The sequence below is a fragment of the Lissotriton helveticus genome, chromosome 3_1 (genome assembly GCF_964261635.1).
Source record: "Lissotriton helveticus chromosome 3_1, aLisHel1.1, whole genome shotgun sequence".
Taxonomy (NCBI): Eukaryota; Metazoa; Chordata; class Amphibia; order Caudata; family Salamandridae; genus Lissotriton; species Lissotriton helveticus.
In genome coordinates this window covers 1,600,013,465-1,600,032,070 of record NC_136061.1, presented here as the reverse complement: position 1 = coordinate 1,600,032,070, position 18,606 = coordinate 1,600,013,465, and the positions used below count along the sequence as shown (strand labels likewise).

Below are 18,606 nucleotides of genomic sequence, written 5' to 3'. Positions count from 1 at the left end.
TCGCAGTAAGGAACAAATCAGTGCAAGCTTTTAATTCTACAGAAAGGGAAGGAACTAGAGAATTGTGATTTAAGAGCAGTATAATGACTTCTGAATAGCACTGTTATTCTTCAAAACATTTTTTAAAGCTGTGTTTTAAGCCTACTAGAATCCCCATTTGGAGGTGGAGTGTGCAAAGCTGTACTTACTGGAAATGCTTCACTCATGCGTAATTGATTTACAAATAAATGACTCATTCCAATGACTGGAAATCAGCATTATCTGGTATAGTTTTACGAACAGATAAATATGCGGCGAACATGGTTTCCCTGTGATAAGAGTGAAAAACAAGCATTGGCACAGCCAAAAGGTTTTGCCTACGTGAGAGCTATTGGCTTTGCCAATGTCTTTTACCCATGTTGTACAGCAGTGTGGAGTGGAATGGGTGGTGTGGGGTGGAGTGGAGTGGCATAAGAGTAAAGGTCTGTAGAATACAGTGGACCGGCATGGAGTTCAGTGTATAGATTACTGTGGCGTGGGGTAGACTAGAGTGGAGTGCAGCAGAGCTGATTGGCATGGGGTAGAGTGGAGTGAAGTAGAGTGGCATAGATTATAGTGAAGTAAAAATGGCTTGGAGTGGCGTAGAGCAGAGTAAAGTGGCATTGTGTGGAATGGGGTAGAGTGGCACTGTGTGCAGTGGAGTGGCGTAGAGTAGAGTGGCGTCCAGTAGAGTACCATTGAGTAAAGTGGACTGGCGTAGAGTGCAGTGGGTAGAGTGTAGTGGAGTAGAGTGGTGCAGAGTAGAGTGGCATATAATTGAATGGTGTAGAATAGAGTAGAGTGCAGTGGTGTAAAGTGGTGAAGAGTAGAGTGTCATGTATTGCACTGGTGTAGAGTGCTGTAGCATAGCTAGATTGAAGAAGAGTAAAGTGCAGTGACATAGAGTGCTGTAGCATTAAGTAGAGCGGTGCAGAGTAGAATGCAGTGACATAGAGTGGTACAGAGCAGAGTGGCATACAGTACAGTGATGTAGAGTAGAGTGGTGCAGATTAGAGTGGCATACAGTCCAGTGATGCAGATAAGGGTGCAGTGGTGTAGAATGCAGTGGCGGCAAGTAGAGTCGTACTAAGTAGAGTACAGTGGCATAGAGCGGAGTGGTGTAGAGTGCAGTGACATAAAGTGGTGCAGAGTAGGGTTCATAGTGTAGAATTGTCTAAAGTAGAGTGGTGTAGAGAAGACTGCAAATGCATAGAGTAGGATAACATAGAGTGCAGTGGTTTAAAATAGTGTGGTGCAGTGTAAAATAGAGTGGTGTAGAGTGCAATGGTGAAGAGTGGAGTAGAGTAGAGTGGCATAGAGTGCAGTTGAATGGTGCAGAGTAGAGTAGCCTGGCATAGAGGACAGTGGCATAGTGTAGAGTGGTGCAGAGTAGATCAGAGTGGCGTAACGGGCAGTGGCTCAGAATGCAGTAGCATGGTGTAAAGTGCATTCGGGTAGAGTGGTGCATAATAGAGTAGAGTGATGTAGAGTTGAGTGCAGTGGCCTAGAGAACAGTGGTGCAGAGTAGAGCGTCATAGAGTGCAGTGGTGTAGAGAAGAATGTTGCAGAGTAGAGTATAATGGTGAGGAGTGCATTGTACAGTGGCGTAGAGCAGTACAGAGTAGTAGAGTGGTACAAAAAGCAGTGGAGTAGAGTGGTGCAGACTAGAGTGGCACTGTGCGCGGTGGTGTGGAGTGCAGTGGCGTAGAGTAGTGCACAGAAGAGTAGATTGGCCTAGAGTGCAGTGACGTAGAGTAGAGTGATTCAGAGTAGAATGTGGTAGGGTGCAGTGGCATAAATGTATTGCTGCAGAGTACAGTGGCGTAGAGTGGTGCAGAGTAGAGTAGAGTGGCATAATGTGCAGTGGAGTAGAGTTATGCAGTCGAGTAGAATGGTGCAGAGTAGAGTATACTGGTGTAGAGTGCAGTTGCATAGAACAGAGTAGATTACAGTGGCATTGCGAGCACTGTTGTAGAGTACAATGGTGCTGAGTAGAGTAGCATAGAGTGCAGTGCTGTAGGGTGCAGTGGTATAGAGTGTTGCGGAGTAGAGAGGTGTGCAGTGGCATAGAGTAGTGTGGGGAAGAGTGAAATGGCATAGAGTAGAATGGTGTAGAGTAGGCTGGCATAGAGTGCAGTGGCATAGAGTAGAGTACAGTGCAGTAGTACAGTGCAGTGGCATAGAGAGCAGTGATGGAGAGTGGTATTGAGTGCAGTGCCATAGGGTGCAGTGGGATAGAGTGATGCAAAGTACAGTGCAGTGGCGTAGAGTGGTGCAGAGTAGAGTATCGTAGAGGTGAGTGGTGTAAAATAGAGTATAGCGGCGCAGAGTGCGGTGGCATACACTGCAGTTGTGCAGTGTCGTGGAGTGGGGTAGAGTAGATTAAAGTGATGTAAAGTGCAGTGGAGGAAGGTGGTGCAGAGTAGAATGGTTCAGATAAGAGTGAAGTGGCGTAGAGTAGAGTTCTGCATATTCAGAGTGTAGTAGTGTAGAGTAGACTAGCATAGAATGCAGTGGCATAGAATAAAGTGCAATGGCGTAGAGTAGAAAGGTTCAGAGTAGAGTGACTTTAAATGTATTTGAATAGAGTGGTGTAGAGTGCAGTGACGCAGAGCAGAATGGTGCAAAGTAGAGTGGCACATAGTGCAATGATGTAGAATGGTTTAGAGTACAGTGGCATTGAGTAGAGTGGTGAAACCTGAGTTGCAATTGAGTGGAGTAGAGCGGGGCAGAGTAGCTTAGAGTTGCATATAGTAGAGTGATGTAGAGTACAGTTACGTAGAGTGGAGTGGTGTAGAGTAGATTAGACTGATGTAGAGTGCAGTGACCTAGAGTGACAGAGTAAAGTGTTGCATGGTAGAGTGCAGTAGAGTGAAGTGATGTACAGTGGAGTGGTGCAAAATAGGGTGGCATAGAGTGGAGTAGAGTGGTGCAGAGATGAGTAGAGTGGTATGGAGTACAGTGGTGCAGAAGAGTTGAATGGAGTAGAGTTAAGTGGTGTTGATTAGAGTACAGTGTCTTAGAGAAGACTGGCGGAGAGTGCAGTGGCGTAGAGTGGTGCTCAGTAGAGTGCAGCGGCATAGAGTAGAGTGCAGTGAGGTAGAGTACAATGCCATAGAGTACAGGGTAGGTAGGTGGGAGGGAAAAGAAGCAACATGGAAGGGGACGAGTGGCCGGGAATAGAAGCTACATGGACGGTGATATGGAAAATGAACTGAAAGCACAAGCACTCATATGGAATGCTTGTACACAAAAAAAGTAGCCCCAAAAAGGGGAGTAGTGGATGGACACAAGCACTCGGTCCATGCTCCAGGGGTAGCCAAACACAAGAAGAGGACATGACTTGCACATGCCGTGACAAATGGTGACACGACAAATGAAAGCAACAAAACAAATGGTGAACTTTGGACAGGCTATAAGCCCATTGTATGTAAACAACATGTTTCACAGTCTAGGCGAAATCTAAAAAAAGGAAAGGTGTGTGGCAGGGATTGTTCATTTCGTCAATCTTATAGTGTTTGACACTCCTTGATTCAAGAATTCTCCATCAGAAGACTCCAGATAATTCTTTTTTCCTGGTGTTACGAGCTTGTTCTGCCACAGTTCCAATACAATGAACTGAGTTTGGCTATTGCTTGGTTTTTTCAATATTTATGATGAGGACTTTTGGTTAGGCAAAGGCCTGCTTGTGTGTTATAGGTAGAGGCGGGCATCTGTTCTGCTTCCTTTAAACTTCATGCCCCTTCTGGTTCTGAGTTAACTTAAGAACATACCTTCTCTGGTGTTATTGCTTATTTTTATAGCGTGCTTGGAAAAATATATGATCCTGTCCTTTCCCACTGTTTACTCTAGCAAGCTGGTAGTTACTGCCATCTTAACGGCCTGTGATAAATTTGTTTTACTGGTTCGTTAAAGCATCTGATGTCCGAAGCACTGCAATATGTGGCATGCCTTTGCTTGTGGCATATACGTTTCCACATACTGCCATGCTGCATTCTGTGGTCATCTTTCATAATCTGTTAGAAGCATGTACACATACCAGCTGGTCAGATCATAACAGCATTTCAGCTAAGTAATTCCAGAAAAACAAATCAACCAGTTCACTCACTGGTAAAGGGATATTTTAAGGAATTGTATTTTGGGCAACATTTTGCTGGCAATGAGTATGTAATTAAAGTATCTTCCAAGACAAGCAGGGATATCCAGCATAGCTCAGTGAGGGCCCGATCCATGCCATCTATTTAGGATAAATACACATGCAGGGCATCTAATTTACATAGCAACTGGTTAATGTGAACATCTGGCATGGATGTGGTCCTCCAAGAGCTATGTTGAATGCCCCTGCCCTGGCACATAAGCAAGCTTAAACCAAAACCAGATGTGCTGTCCTTGAACTAGTCCTGACGCCTGGAAATTAGTTTGTGTAGTCGCCGACCTGGGAGGGGGGGGGCCGTGGAGGGGGGTGGAGTGCCACATCGGTCAGCGACTGCACAAACCTAACTTCCAAGCGTCAGGACTAGTTCAGGTACAAAAAACGAGGACCAGGCACAGAATAAAGGCTTCCAATAAAACTTCTATCTTGTTGAGGCAGAATATACTAATTTCACAGCATCTAACAACTCAACAGAATTGCTATTAAAGAGATGAAGGGTTTTTTGTTAGAATTTGCCGGAGTAGGGCAACTGCCCAAAAGCGCTGTATGTCCTATCCCCAATATTTAGAGTGGCATGGCATCAGTGCACCGCTAATGCCCCGTATCATCTTCCAAACTCTAAATAAGGCCCAAAGTCTGATTTATATCAGTGGGAGCCATGACAATTCTACCTTCTTTAATTGGATAATAGGCCATTGCAAAAGCTTTCCTAGGTCTCTCCTAACACAGCAGATATGCTGTTGCTGCCAGGTGTATTGTACACAGTAAAAGGCTTGGAGCCCGTCCATTATATACCATTTGTTGGCCTGATTGTCATTTTTTTAGCTGCCTTTTAATTGGCCACCTGATGTCTCACATCAGTTCCTTTCATTTCTCCGGAGCATGGACCAAGTACTGCTTGATTTCTTTTGATAAGTGCCCTTCCGTTTCCTTCTGCTGCTTGTGCTGATTCACCGTACTTTTTTCATTTCATTTTTGTAACCATCATTTCCACTTCCATGCTACACCTTTGGGTGGCTTTGAACTTCCGTCCTACAGGTCTGTTGTTGCCTTAGTTTGTTTTGGAATTTGGCACTTTTACTACAACAAGCAAATGTCATGGACTTTTAAAGCAGTTTGTGACTTTGCTTTACAGTTCAGTGCTTCCTTTTATAGCACCATGCAAATGGCATGGAATAGTGGCTTTTTAAAGTGCCTCAATTTTGGACAGCGCTGCAGTTGATCCGTTTCTCCATAAAACCTATGTCCTCAGTCTTATACGTATTTCACCTCTTCTCTGCGCATACGAAATGTGTCTGTTTAAAACACATATTTTTCCTTAAAACCTCCCCTGAGTCCTCATTATCATATGTATTCCACAGAAAGCTCTTTAAGACGCCCTATATTCGTATGCACTTAGATGCAAGGGATGTAGCCCAAAGACCACAACTAAACTCCACTTCACTCTACCCCACCCGCTCCACTCTACCCCACTTCACTCCCATCTACCCCACTCCACTCCAGTCTACCCACTCCAGTCTACCCTACTTCACCCCGGCCTACACCACTCCAATCTACTCCAGTCTACCTCAACTCCACTTCAATCTGCCCGCTCCGCTCCACCTAACTACACCCCACTCCACTCCAATTTGCCCCACTCTATTCTATGCCATTCCAGTCTACCCCACTCCAATCTGCCCTACTCCACTGCACCACAATCCGTCCCATTTCAATCTATCCCACTCCACTCCAGTCTACTCTACTGCAATCTGCCCCACTCCACTCCGCCCCACTCCAATCTATCCCACTTCGCTCCAGTCTACCCCACTCCACACCAGTCTACCCCATCCCATATACACCAATCTTCTACACTCTAATCTACCCACTCCACCCTAATACACCCTACTCCTCTCCAGTTTACCCAACCCCCATTCTATCCAAAGCTACCACATTGCACTCTAATCTACCCCACTCCTATCCAATCTACCCCATCCCACTGTACCCAAAGCCACCCACTCCAATCTACCCGACTCCAGTCTACCCCACTCCACTCCAATATTGCCCACTCCACCCTACCCCATTCCACTCCAATATACCCCACTTGATCTCAGTCCACCCGATCTTCTCCACTCATTTTACCCCACTCCACTCCATCCTGCTCCACTTCTCAGTCTGCCGTTCCACATCAATCTACCAAATCTACACCATTTCGTTCCAATCGACCCTGAGATACTCCACAGCTCCCTCATGTACCACACCCATCCAACTCCCTCCGCTTCAGTATACCCCATTATACGCCACTAAACTCCATTCTACTTAACTATAATCTACCCAACTCCAATGTACTCCATTCTACCCGCACTCTAAGACACTCTACCTCACACCACTGAACCTCACTCTACCCCAATCTACCCTGATTTACCACACTCCCAATTTACCCCACTTCACTCTAATCTATCTCACTCCACTCCAATCTACCCCACTCAAATCTACCACAGAATACCCAACTCTGCTCCAAACTATCCCCATCAACCTCATTCCACTCCACTTGAATTTACCCCACTCTACACAAGTCCACCCATTCCACTCCAGTCCACTCTAATCTACCCCGACCTACCTCACTGCTCCACAGTCTACCCCATCTAACCCCACTCCAATCTGCCCCCGTATACCCCACTCAACAATCTACTTTCTCTGCAATCTACCCCACTACAGTCAACCCCAATCTACCCACTAGAACGTTCTACCCCAGTCCACTCTACTCCAATCTACTGCATTACACTCTACCCCACTACACTCCAGTCTACCCCACTCAGCCCCAATCTACTCTACTCTAACACATTCCACCCACTACACTCTACGCTAATTTACCCCACTCCACCCCAGTCTACCCCACTCCACTCTACCCCGGTCTACCTCACTCCACTCTGCCCTAATCTACCCCACTCCACCCCAATCTACTCCAATCTACCCCACTTCAATCCAGTCTACCCCACTCCACTCTACCTCACCTCACCCCAGTCTATCCCACTCCATGCTACTCCAACCCAATCTACCACATTCCATCGAACTACAATCTACTGCACCCTTCTCTACTGCACTCCTATCTACCCCACCTCACTGTACCCAACTCCAGTCTACTCCAATCTACCACATTGCAATTTACCCCATTCCACCCCAGTCTACCCCAAACAGTCTCCCCAATCTACCCCTCTCCACTCCACCTCAATCTACCCCATATGACCCCTATCTCCCCACTCCACAGCAGTCTACTCCAGTGCACCCCATTCTACCCCGCTCCACTCCAGTCTACCCCACTGAGCCCCAATCTGTTCCACTCCAATATATCCCAGTCTACCTCACTCCACTTCAATCTACCAACTCCACTTTACCCCACTCCATCCCACTCCTGTCTTTCCCACTTCACTCTACCCCAATCTACTACACTCCATCTATCCCACTCCAGTTCAACCCACTCCAGTCTACCCAACTCTAATCTACCCAGTCCACTCCGGTCTACCCTATTCTACTCCACTCAACTCGAATCTACTCCACTACTCTGTACCCCACATCACTAGATCCCAGTCTGCCACTCTCCACTCTTCCACAATCTACCCCACTCCACTCCAGTATACCCCTCTCTACCTCAGTCTACTCCACTCCACCCAACCCCACTCCACACGAGTCTACCAAATCTACCCTATTCCCCTCCAATCCACTCTAATCTATTCTGATCAACCTCACTGCTCCCCAATCCACCCATCCAACCCCACTTCACTTCAGTCTGCCCCATTCGACCCCACTCAACTACACTCTACTCCACTGCAGTCTACCCACTCTACCCCAATCTTCCCCACAACATTCAACCCAAATCTACCCCACTACAATCTACCCCACTCAAACACTCTATTCCACTCCACTCCACCCCAATCTACCACACTTCACTCGAGTTTACCCTACCCTACTCCACTCCAATCTACCCACCTCCACTTCAGTCTACCACACTCCGCCCCAATCAGTCAATCAGTAGATTGGTAGAGAGCTACTTGTCCCCGTGAGAGTATCCATGTGCTAATCTATCCAACTCCACCCTATTCCACCCAATCTACTACAATCCACCCCACCACAATCTATCACACCCAATCTACCACACTCCACCCCATTCTACCCCATTCCACTCTAGTCCACCCCACTCTACTACAATCTACCCCATTCCAGTCGCCCCAATCTACTGCACTCTAACCTACCTCTCTCTACTCCACCCCCGTCTACCCCACACCACTCTACCTCAAGCCACCTCATTCTACCCAAATCTACCCCAATCTATCCCAGTCTACCCTCCTCCACTCTAATCTACCCCACTCCACTTCAATCTACCACACTTCACCCCAATCAGTCAATCAGTAGATTAGTAGAGAGCTACTTGTCACCCGTGCGGGTATCCAGATGCTAGTCTATCCAACTCCATCTTACTCCAACCCAATCTACTACAATCCACCCCACCACAATCTATCACACCCAATCTACCGCACTCCACCCCATTCTACCCCACTCCACTACAATCTACCCCATTTCAGTCTCCACAATCTACTGCACTCTAACCTACCTCTCTCCACCCCAGTCTACCCCACTCCACTCTAATCTACCTCAATTCACTCCATTCTACCCAAATCTACCCCACACCACTCTACCCAAATCCACCCCACTCCAGTCTACCCTAGTTTACCCCCCTCCACCTCAATCTACCCCAATATACCAACTCCAGACTACCCCACTCCTCCCCAATATATTCTACTCCATCTACCCCACCCCAATCCACCCCGAACTACCCCACTCCAATCTACTCCACTCCACTGCAGTCTACCCCACTTAACTTCACTTCAATCTGCCCGAATCCAACCTACCCCATTCTTACACATTCCACTTCACCTGACTTTATCTAACTTAATCTACCATACTCCACTCTACCCCAACCTAGCCCGCTCCACTCTACCCCACCCCACTAACATTTAGCCAGGTTGAACAGCAGCCACGTTGGTGTACAACATAGCTAAAACACATTGCCAGAGCCAATAGCTCGCGCATAGGCACAAACCTTCAGGCTTGCCTATGCTTGTTTTTGGATGCAGATCAGTTTCTTTGGTTTGCTCCTCAACTGAAGGCTGTAATTTCTTGAATACTCCCTCACGCTGCTTTCCCGCAGGATTCATATAATAGCTTGCTGCTTTTACCAACCTGATGAAAATGCCGTTGTCCTACAGCTTCACCTCTTCCATTTGTTGGTGATATTTTTACAAATAATTTTTGTTATAAGCAGATCTCCATTACGGTTTGAGACAGATTATGTTGCCTTACACTCCTACATTGTATATTATATAAGACTTGAATACAATTATAAATCTTGACAAATTGATGTTTTGTATTCTTTTGAAATTCGTAAATTTCTCCCTTGATTGCACATGTAGAAGTACTACTATGCTTCTACCTGTTCACCATGCTGTAATGATTTAATGAATGTCTCAATAACTGGAACAGCCCTCTATAACTTAATTTTCTCATCATGAGTGATACGCCTCTTGGAGGGACACTGCATTGCTTATGTCAAGTTCACCTATCTACACTCTTTTTTAACTTGATTAGGTATCTAAGATGCATTTGTCATTTTGACAATTAAATTTTAGAAAAAGACCTACTGGGAATTTTAGTGCATTGTACACAAAGTTTGATATCACAGAGGACAGTACCTTAAAATCATACTTCAGGATTCTTCATCTGATCGGCCTAATAGGAGCCTCCAATTATCTTTGTGTGCTACGGATGTCCCACAATTGTGATACCAGTTTTTTCTGATGTCTCTCCATAAGGATATAATCTTTTGCTTGCAAACCTCAAATCTAGCGTAGTCCCCAGCTTAATTTTTGCTATGCAAGCGTAATCTTGTGTAATTTCCAGCGGCGGGCAGACAGAATATCGAGTTTAAAATATCGAATTGCACAAATATCGGGTCAGAAATATCTACAGCAAGAATATTGTGGTCCAGAATATAAACTTAAGGTAAGTAATATCGGAACTTAAAAATATCTACTAGTTTAATGTCGTTTGCAAAAATATATTTGTTAAAATATTGAATTTTTAAATTAGGGTTATGTATTAGTATATGTTTTAAATGTATGTGATGTATATTTTTTGTACAAGAATTGTTTTTATTTTTAAAATATGTATTACATTTTTAGTAGATATTCATTTTTATTTTATTTGAATTTTGCGTTTTTGTTCCGTAGCAGTTTGTGGTTTTATAGGGGAATATGTTGGGAAGTAATTTAATTATATTAAATTAATTGCTTACTTATTTATTCATTCATATTTGTTTAATTGAGATGTTATAGTGTTAAATGTGTACAGTAATTTATTATTTATTTAATAAGTTATAGTTAATAATAATTATTTAATTTGTAATTAATTATGGTAATTGTAATTAATTTTAGGTGTGCGTTTTGGTGTTTATAGGTGTAAAGGGTGAGAAGTAATTTATTTGTAATTGATGAATTAATAATTGGTTGTTCATTTTAATTAAATAATTGGTAATTAATTATGGTAATTGTAATTATTTTTAGGTGTGTGTTTTGGTGTTTATAGGTGTAAAGAGTGGGAAATAATTAATTTTTAATTGAGGAATTAATAGTTGGTTGTTAATTAATTATAAAAATTAATTGGTAATTAATTATGGTAATTGTGTAATTTTAGGTGTGTGTTTTAGGGGTAAATGGTCTTGAGTAGTTTATTTTTTATTAATAATTATTTGTTAATTAAATTAATTAAAAATGTATTATGGCAATTGTGTAATTAATTTTAGGTGTGTGTTTTATTTATTGAGGTAATGGATGGAAAGTAATTTGTGTTTAATTAATATATAGTTTTTAATTAATGTTAATTATTTTATATTTAAGGAAATACATTTGTTCACCCCTCAGCTATCCAACACTCTCCCTACTGTTGCACTCACTGAAGTGGGAATAGTAATTTCTACCCCTCTGCTATCCAACACTTTCCCTACTGATGCTCTCACTGGAGTGGGAATAGTCATTTTTACCCCTCCAATATCCAACACTTTCCTTACTGTTGCACTGACTGTATTGTGCAATTTGAGTTTAAATGTTAGTGACATTCTTGCAGATTGTTTGTTATTTTTAGGAAAAAAGGTATCTCCTTATTTTTTTCCTTGTAATTTTCATTTGTTCTTTAGTACCACAATAGAGGCTGCTGCCACCATTACATTCCGATGCTACTGTTCATGTTATTCATTAGTTCATCTTTATCAATCTTCATTAGTTTAATTAATTACTGAATCTGCAGATTTATCATCAGCTTTAGCAGTATGTTCTTACTAAATTCCCACAGTTGGATATAATCTATTGAAGGGTCCAGGATAAAAAATTTTATAATATGTAATCCTTAAGCTTTTACCCATTTACGAGAGTTGCAGTATCTTCTGTGCAAAAGCATACCGTCGAAAATCTCCCCCCCCCCCTTGAGTTCAATATTTTTGGATTTCAAACGTTAGTTTCTTTGGAAATGCCCCGAGAAATCTACTTAAACGACCCCTTGCTGTATTTAGAATCTTGTCATTGTTTCAGCAGTCTATGGCTTTCTGGTGTTTCTCATGAATTCTGCATATGTTTTCCCCACAAATTGCACATAGTTATGAAGCACAAAAACATGATTTTGTGTGTTTTCTTAGGTTTAGGTTAGGTTTCTGCCCCCTCGCTGAATGATAGACACACAACCCCTTCTCGCAATGCTTCTTGTAAACAGATAAGCATTGTTAAAGGGACGAGCTGCTCACAACAGAGAAATGAACCAAGAAGTAGGGATTAGAAGGGGAGGGACTAGGATATGTGCTACTCCTGCAGCTTTCCTTGCCATTCATTCATTCTGTATGAGTGTGGAAGGGAGGGTGAAAGGAGCTGGACTGCTGCTACACTTCCCTCATGCTCCACCTCCAGAAAAAGTGGATTGGGTAGGTGGGCATATCTAATCGGGCAATCCCTCAAACAATAAGGGATTTCGCTTTTAAGTACACTACACCTTGAAATATTAAAGCGCAGTGGTCTGAGAAAAGATTATATCATTCACCTCAAAGTGTTCAGTAGTTCTGCTGTGAGACAAATAGTGTGTTGAAAAAAAACGAGTTTTTCATGTTTTACCACAGCCCTCCCGTGCTCCTTCAGTCAAGAACTACCTTTCCATGAAGTAGTGCAAGACACATAATGCATTCTCCCCATCAAACTCCAGGTTTCCTCTGTGTAATAAGAAAGTCAGGATGCTGTTTTCAATCACAGATGATCAGAGAGGACACATCCACAGTAATTTTTCAACAATTGGGGCCTTATGTACAAACAAGTAGTGGTTGCAAATTGCAAGTGTGATCTATATACTAATAGGCCATGTTGCAAAATCGCGAATCACAGGAGATTGCTAACAACCTGCCTAATGAATCTTTATTAGGCAGGTGACTATTTATGACACCCTCTGGTGGACTACAAACACAGGGATAGTGGCTTGCAAGAAACAGTAAACCACCGCCCCTCCGTTCGAGTTCACAAAAAGATGTTCCTGATTTTGCAGCACATTACCTACTTCATTCGGTGGTGCATGAAACACTTTCCTAGATGACGCTGCACAAAAAAAACATTGATACATCTAATTGCAATGCATACTTAGGATGATATCCCCCTCCTTTCCCATCCCCCTCCTAGCTGTGAATGGGGAAGATCCACAAAATCCCTTGTGTGATGCTAAATTATTTTTCTAAATTCCAAAAGGGGTTTAGTATTAGAAAAAAATAGTGTGTGTGTGTGTATGTGTCTGTGTGTATATATAAGTATATATAAAATAGAGGGGTCGAGGTAAAGCACTGCCGCACCTAACATCCAAGTCGGTTGGGCAAATATGTTACTACTCGTGGACGTGGTGCAACGAACCCAGAGTACAACCCCTCACTACTCCAATTTGAAAACAAGTTTTCAAAATAACATATCCCTGTCGTGGTCCAGCACATACAAAACTATAAGCAATATATCCAAATTACTGAAAGTCCGGGATAAATTCATCAATAGTTTGCACTGTGAGCATATCAAACAAAAGTAATGCACAACATTTAATCACTACATCCGGCAACAATGTTTCAGTTTAAATATTCTTTATTCTTTTTTCTTCATCTTCAAAAGAAACGCCATTGAGTAAAGAATGTAGTAGCCAATGCGTTTTGTCCTTTCACGGACTCCTTCATGGCTCCAAATTGTATAACAAGTGTATTTTACTCATAATTCATTCAGTCAATGTGGATGTTTTATAATGTTGAATCCTTCTGTATAATACCAGAAAGTTGGGTTTGTGTGCCCAAAACGCAACAGCATCCATCTCATTGTTGTGCAAATATATATATATATATTCACACACACACTTGCACATAGTCATATGTGCTTCTTGTAGATTTGTTGCTCTGCTAAGGATGTGTAGAGTGGGTTTTGAGAAACTGAGGTCATTCTTACATAGCTTTCAATAACCCTTCTTACACATATTTTCAATGCAGGGGCCGATTACGATGTTGTGTGGAAAATTTTCGCTCAATTCTTTCTCAGAATCAGATCTGACCGACTCGCGATTGGCGGTTCTGCCTGACCGATTACGATGCGACCGAACACTGTTCGGTCGGAGTCCCATTGACTTCTATGGGAGCCTGTGTTCCGACCGACAACGGAGGCTCCTAAAGGGAAATGGGGTGTTCGCGGAAAACTCTGCACCCTGTTGCAGGCACCGCATTGTGCCTGCCACACTGTGCATGATTTTAGAGGGGGTCCTTTGGGTAACCACTTGGCTCCCAACCAGAGGCCACAGGATGAAGGAGGGCCTGCCAAGGCTCCCAAAGTCAGTTTTCGACAGCATTTTCGAGTCTGGCAGGACGACTCGGAAAGGGTGTTGGAAGCTGACATCGTAATCGCTCGGTCGGAAACGCTGTCTCTAGAGCTGTACAATGCAGCTCCGACTGACACGGATATTCCGAGAGCCGATCTGAACAGATTCGGAATGAGCAAATGGTTTACCTTCTGACCGTGAACTTCGTAATCAGGCGGGCGAATAGGAATCCGACTGAGTCGGGTGGAAGGGTTCCGTAACGGTCTAGGAGAATCCAACTGTTAGTCGGAGGCTTCCCGCACGACATCGTAATCGGCCCCTCAATAGTAAATAAGGCTGATGTTAGAACCGGGGGTCTCTAGTTGGCAGAGGTAAGTACCTTAGACCAAGTAGGGACCGTTGCTTCTAGTCAGGGTGAAAGAATGACCCTCTGAGATAACCCCTGCTCACCCTCTAGGTAGCATGGCGCGAGCAGTCTAGGCTAAACAGAGGCAATGTGGATAACATTTGCACTTAACACAACAATAATCCCCAATCCACCACAAACTGAGACCACACAGGTAAGTATATATAAAATATAACTTTATCTAGTTTCAGCAAGGTAAATCAAGCAGTTGCACGATAAACACTTCATTAGAAAAAAATGTTGCACTTAATTCTCAATGGCTGCGCTTATTAGGAAGTTCTTATAAAAAACAAATAGTCTCTAGTCTCTTTAACCAGTAGTTAAAAATATGGCCACTGATTCATAATCAAAGCGCTCTCCAAACGAGCAGGGTAAACAATGCCAGCGTTAAAAATAAGCCACCACAACGAGCCCCTGGCGTCAGGGACTCTAAGCGCTTCCTGCGCGTCTCACCCGGATACTGGGGGAAGGGGGACTCCTTTCCCCGTGCTCGGTGTTGTTTTGGGCCCCCCAGGCGCACCTCGCAGGTGAACGCTCACTAGCGCTCCAGCCCGGCCGGTCTCAGGACGCTCTCCGCCCGCTCTTGGTCCGTCAGAGAGCAGCGGGGAGCAGAGACGGCAGGCCGGGGGCTGGAGAACTCGGCAAGATCCCTCGGCGAGGTCTGGTCCGTCTTCCCCGGTCCCGGCGGTGATCCCGGTGATCTCTCGGCTCCTCGGCAGCTTCAGTCGAGGCAGCCAATCCCGTCGCGGCCCTTCCGACGAGCCCCCTTTACACCCGGGAGTCAGCCACTGGCAGTGCGGCTCCCGGGACGGCTTGTCGTGACGCTTCCGCTTCCCAGCCAATCACGGCACAAGGACGCTGGTGACGCCGCGCCGCACGGGCCAATCCCGTCGCGGCGTTGGAGAGGGGGCTCGGCTCCTTCGACCAATGGGAGCGCGGCGGCTTCGGTCTTCGGCCCCGCAGCTCCTGGTCACGAACGGCAGCTTCTAGGGGTGATCCTGGCCCTGGGCCACGAGGGTGACTTGGCGGCAAAGGGTTTTCAAGGGCGCTGGTCACGGATAGACCCCCCTCTCGACCTCCCCACCACGTTGGAGCGGATTCCACGAGGGGAGGCGCCACAGGCCTCTGACCCTCCCTGGTAATGTGCCGATGAGCACACCGATCCCTTCCTCACGCTCCGCAGTCAGTACCACACGCCTCGGGTCACAACAGCACGATTTTGCAGCTGTTTTCTGGCAAAGCTTTAGGAACCTTTAGCCCTGGGTTCCCAACAGGAGGCCAGCTCTTCTCAGGCCCTTGGAGATTCAGTTGTAGACACAGCACACAGCAGAGTCTTGACAGTTTCAAGCAGGCAGGGTCACAGCACACAGCAAAGTCCCTTTCTCCTCCTTAGCTTCCAGAAAGACAGCAGAACAGGTCAGCCCTTAGAGCACACAGCAAGGCAATCTTCCTTTAGTTCTCCAGCCGTCCTCCTTGCAGCCGAGGTTCCTTCTTGCTTGTAGAATTTCAGAATCTAAACTTCTGTAGTCAGGGGTCCTTTCCTTATACCCCTCAATGCCTTTGAAGTCCTTTGAAGTCTTTGTGCAAGTAGCCCTGAGTCCAGTCTAAACCAGTTCTGGGGGTTGCGGAGCACTGAGGTGTCTCTGGTTTTCTTCTTCCTGTCAGCTTCAGGGCCAGAGGTGTCAGTTGGCCGGCAGGAGGGAGCTAGCATGGGGGAGGCAGGCAGGCACAGCCCAGCACTTATCAGGCCTTTCTTCCTCCCACCTCCCGGGCAGCAGATGTGCCCTTTCATCCCCGGGCTGGCTCCGACCCTCTCCTCCGGGGGCTCTGCAGCCCCCCTGTCACACCCAGGCATTCCACAAACCCAGGCACACAGAAAGGTTTAGACAAGAGAACAGCCACTTTCTAAAAGTGCTATTCTCCATTACAGGATTTAAAAACACCCTTCACTAAAAGATGTGTCATTAAATTCTGAGTTCAGGGATATCTTTCACTTATGTCCCATCTTGTTCCTATGGGAAGATAGGCTGGTATCACATGGGCCCAGCCTCCTCCATGTTACTCTATGGAGCAAGATAGCCTTACAGCAGTGAGCACATAAAATGGCTGCAGCCCACTACCAGAGCATGTGACCTGCACTAGTACATGCTCTACCTTATCCATACACTGCACCCTGCCCAGGGGGGTACCTTGAGCCTTCCATAGGGGTGACTGATGTGCACAGACAAGGAACGGTTAGGCCCAGCCAGTGGAGACACTGGCCAGGGGGACAGGGGGACAGGGCAGTCCACTGACTGCACACAGGCCCTGCGCTGGCAGGCCTGAGTCACCATTTTAAAGCTACTCCTGTGGGTGGCGTAATCTGCGCTGCAGGCCCACTAGTAGCATCTGTCATCACCAGCCCTGGCACACACAGTGCACTTTACTAGGGACTCCATGGTGATACAAATATGCCAATCAGGTATATTCAATTAATATGACAATTTACAGAGGGAGCACTTACACTCTGACACTGATCAGCAGTGGCAGAGTGTCCAAAGCATCTAAATCAGCAAAAACGAAATCCAGCACAGCATCAAAACACATGGGTCAGAGGCAAAAAGATGGGGGAAGAACCACGCCAAAAGGTGTCAGGTCTAACAGCTGACATTTGTGTAATATAATGTATTAGTATACAACATTTAGGAAAACTCCGGATATGTTTCTCTGAGGCTCGAGTAGTCCTTTTGCCTTACAATTTTATGCAGCATTCATGCCTTTTCAGAACCCCACAAATTATTGCTAACAGGCCTCGGGAGCTGGAGTGTTAATTTGTTGGGGTAATTTTTTGTACATTGTACAATACTTTAAGGTCAAGTTTGTTTCTGTGGTAATATTTAAAGTAAGATCACCTGTCAATCTTCAGATGGCTGATGGGCAACATGGATCTTAAAGCTCCAGTGCTTAAATAATATTAGATTTATAATCCTTAATTTAATCTGTATCAAATTAATGCATAAGACCTGAGAGAAAGCAAAACATACTGTGGTATATTTGAAAATAGATTCTCTGATCGTTTAGATTCCATCGGAAAAAATATGTTAGTTTGACTGTGGGGATATTTTCCATTTTTGTCATGTTTATTTTGGATGAGCTCAAATATTCGAGTAGTTCGGAAGTTAATGGTACAGCAGTTCCTTCTGCCAATCTTCTAATCATAAGGCTCTTGTACCATATAGCCTTCAAGCCCCAAGGTAGATGTCTAAAATTGAACTTTGTTGCCCATTAAAACCTGAGAATGAGGGGGCCACCTACCAAACTCAACACAATTTGTCGACAAAGAGACCTTTCTGTTGCCTTTGAATGGCCTTGAGGTCTTATCTTTGGCAATTTAGGGCCTGAGTTAGAGTTTGGTAGATGGGTACTCCGTCATAAAGGTGACGGATATCCCTTTTGACTTCTTACAAGTGCCATAGCATATAATGCACTTGCAATAAAGTGAATGGGTTATCCCTCATGTTTCAGATGGAGTAACATGACTATTATGATTAGAGCATTGGTATGTTTAGAATAATGGAGTAACAGTGGCCTATAAACGCTGATAAAGGCCCGCGGCTTTCAATATTACAATGTAGTAATCCACAGCCTCAACATAAATTGCTGTGGGGAGGATATCAATCTCTCCCCCCCGCCCCCGATTCTTGAGAGGCCTTTATTTTTATCAGGCCATTCGGCCCTAATAGCTTTATAGTTGCACTCCATTTTTATTGGCCCTCGCCAAGCTGGCCGTTAGTAGCCGGTATAGCCCTCTACAGCGGCCTGTAAAGGTATGATATAACTGTATAGCAATCTTTTAACTACCCCAGGAGGTTTATTAATTGCTTGTATGCATTAAATACCTTCTTCCTTTCTCACTAGACTCTAGACGGGCGTATCGTGGTCAGCAGTCATGCAAGGGTCTCTTCTCTCACCCTAAACGACATTCAGTATACCGATGCAGGAGAGTATATTTGTATTGCAAGCAACACCATCGGACAGGACTCTCAAGCCATGTACCTTGAGGTGCAATGTAAGTTGGAAAGGTTTCATAATCATATTAAGGGGGTTGGGGTCACGAGCTCATTGTGTGTGTATATGGGCACCTACACATGCAGAA

The 18,606-nt window shown here is 44.8% G+C and overlaps 1 protein-coding gene across 6 annotated transcripts in view; it reads left to right on the top strand.

Moving 5' to 3' along the window:
- NCAM1 (neural cell adhesion molecule 1) overlaps positions 1 to 18,606 on the top strand; it is a 792,292-nt gene that overhangs the window by 581,093 nt on the left and 192,593 nt on the right. For all 6 annotated transcript variants that reach the window (XM_078682361.1, XM_078682362.1, XM_078682363.1 and 3 more), the window contains one exon: positions 18,369 to 18,519. In XM_078682361.1, coding sequence (XP_078538487.1) covers positions 18,369 to 18,519 — 151 coding nt within the window. The remainder of the gene's footprint in view (positions 1 to 18,368; positions 18,520 to 18,606) is intronic.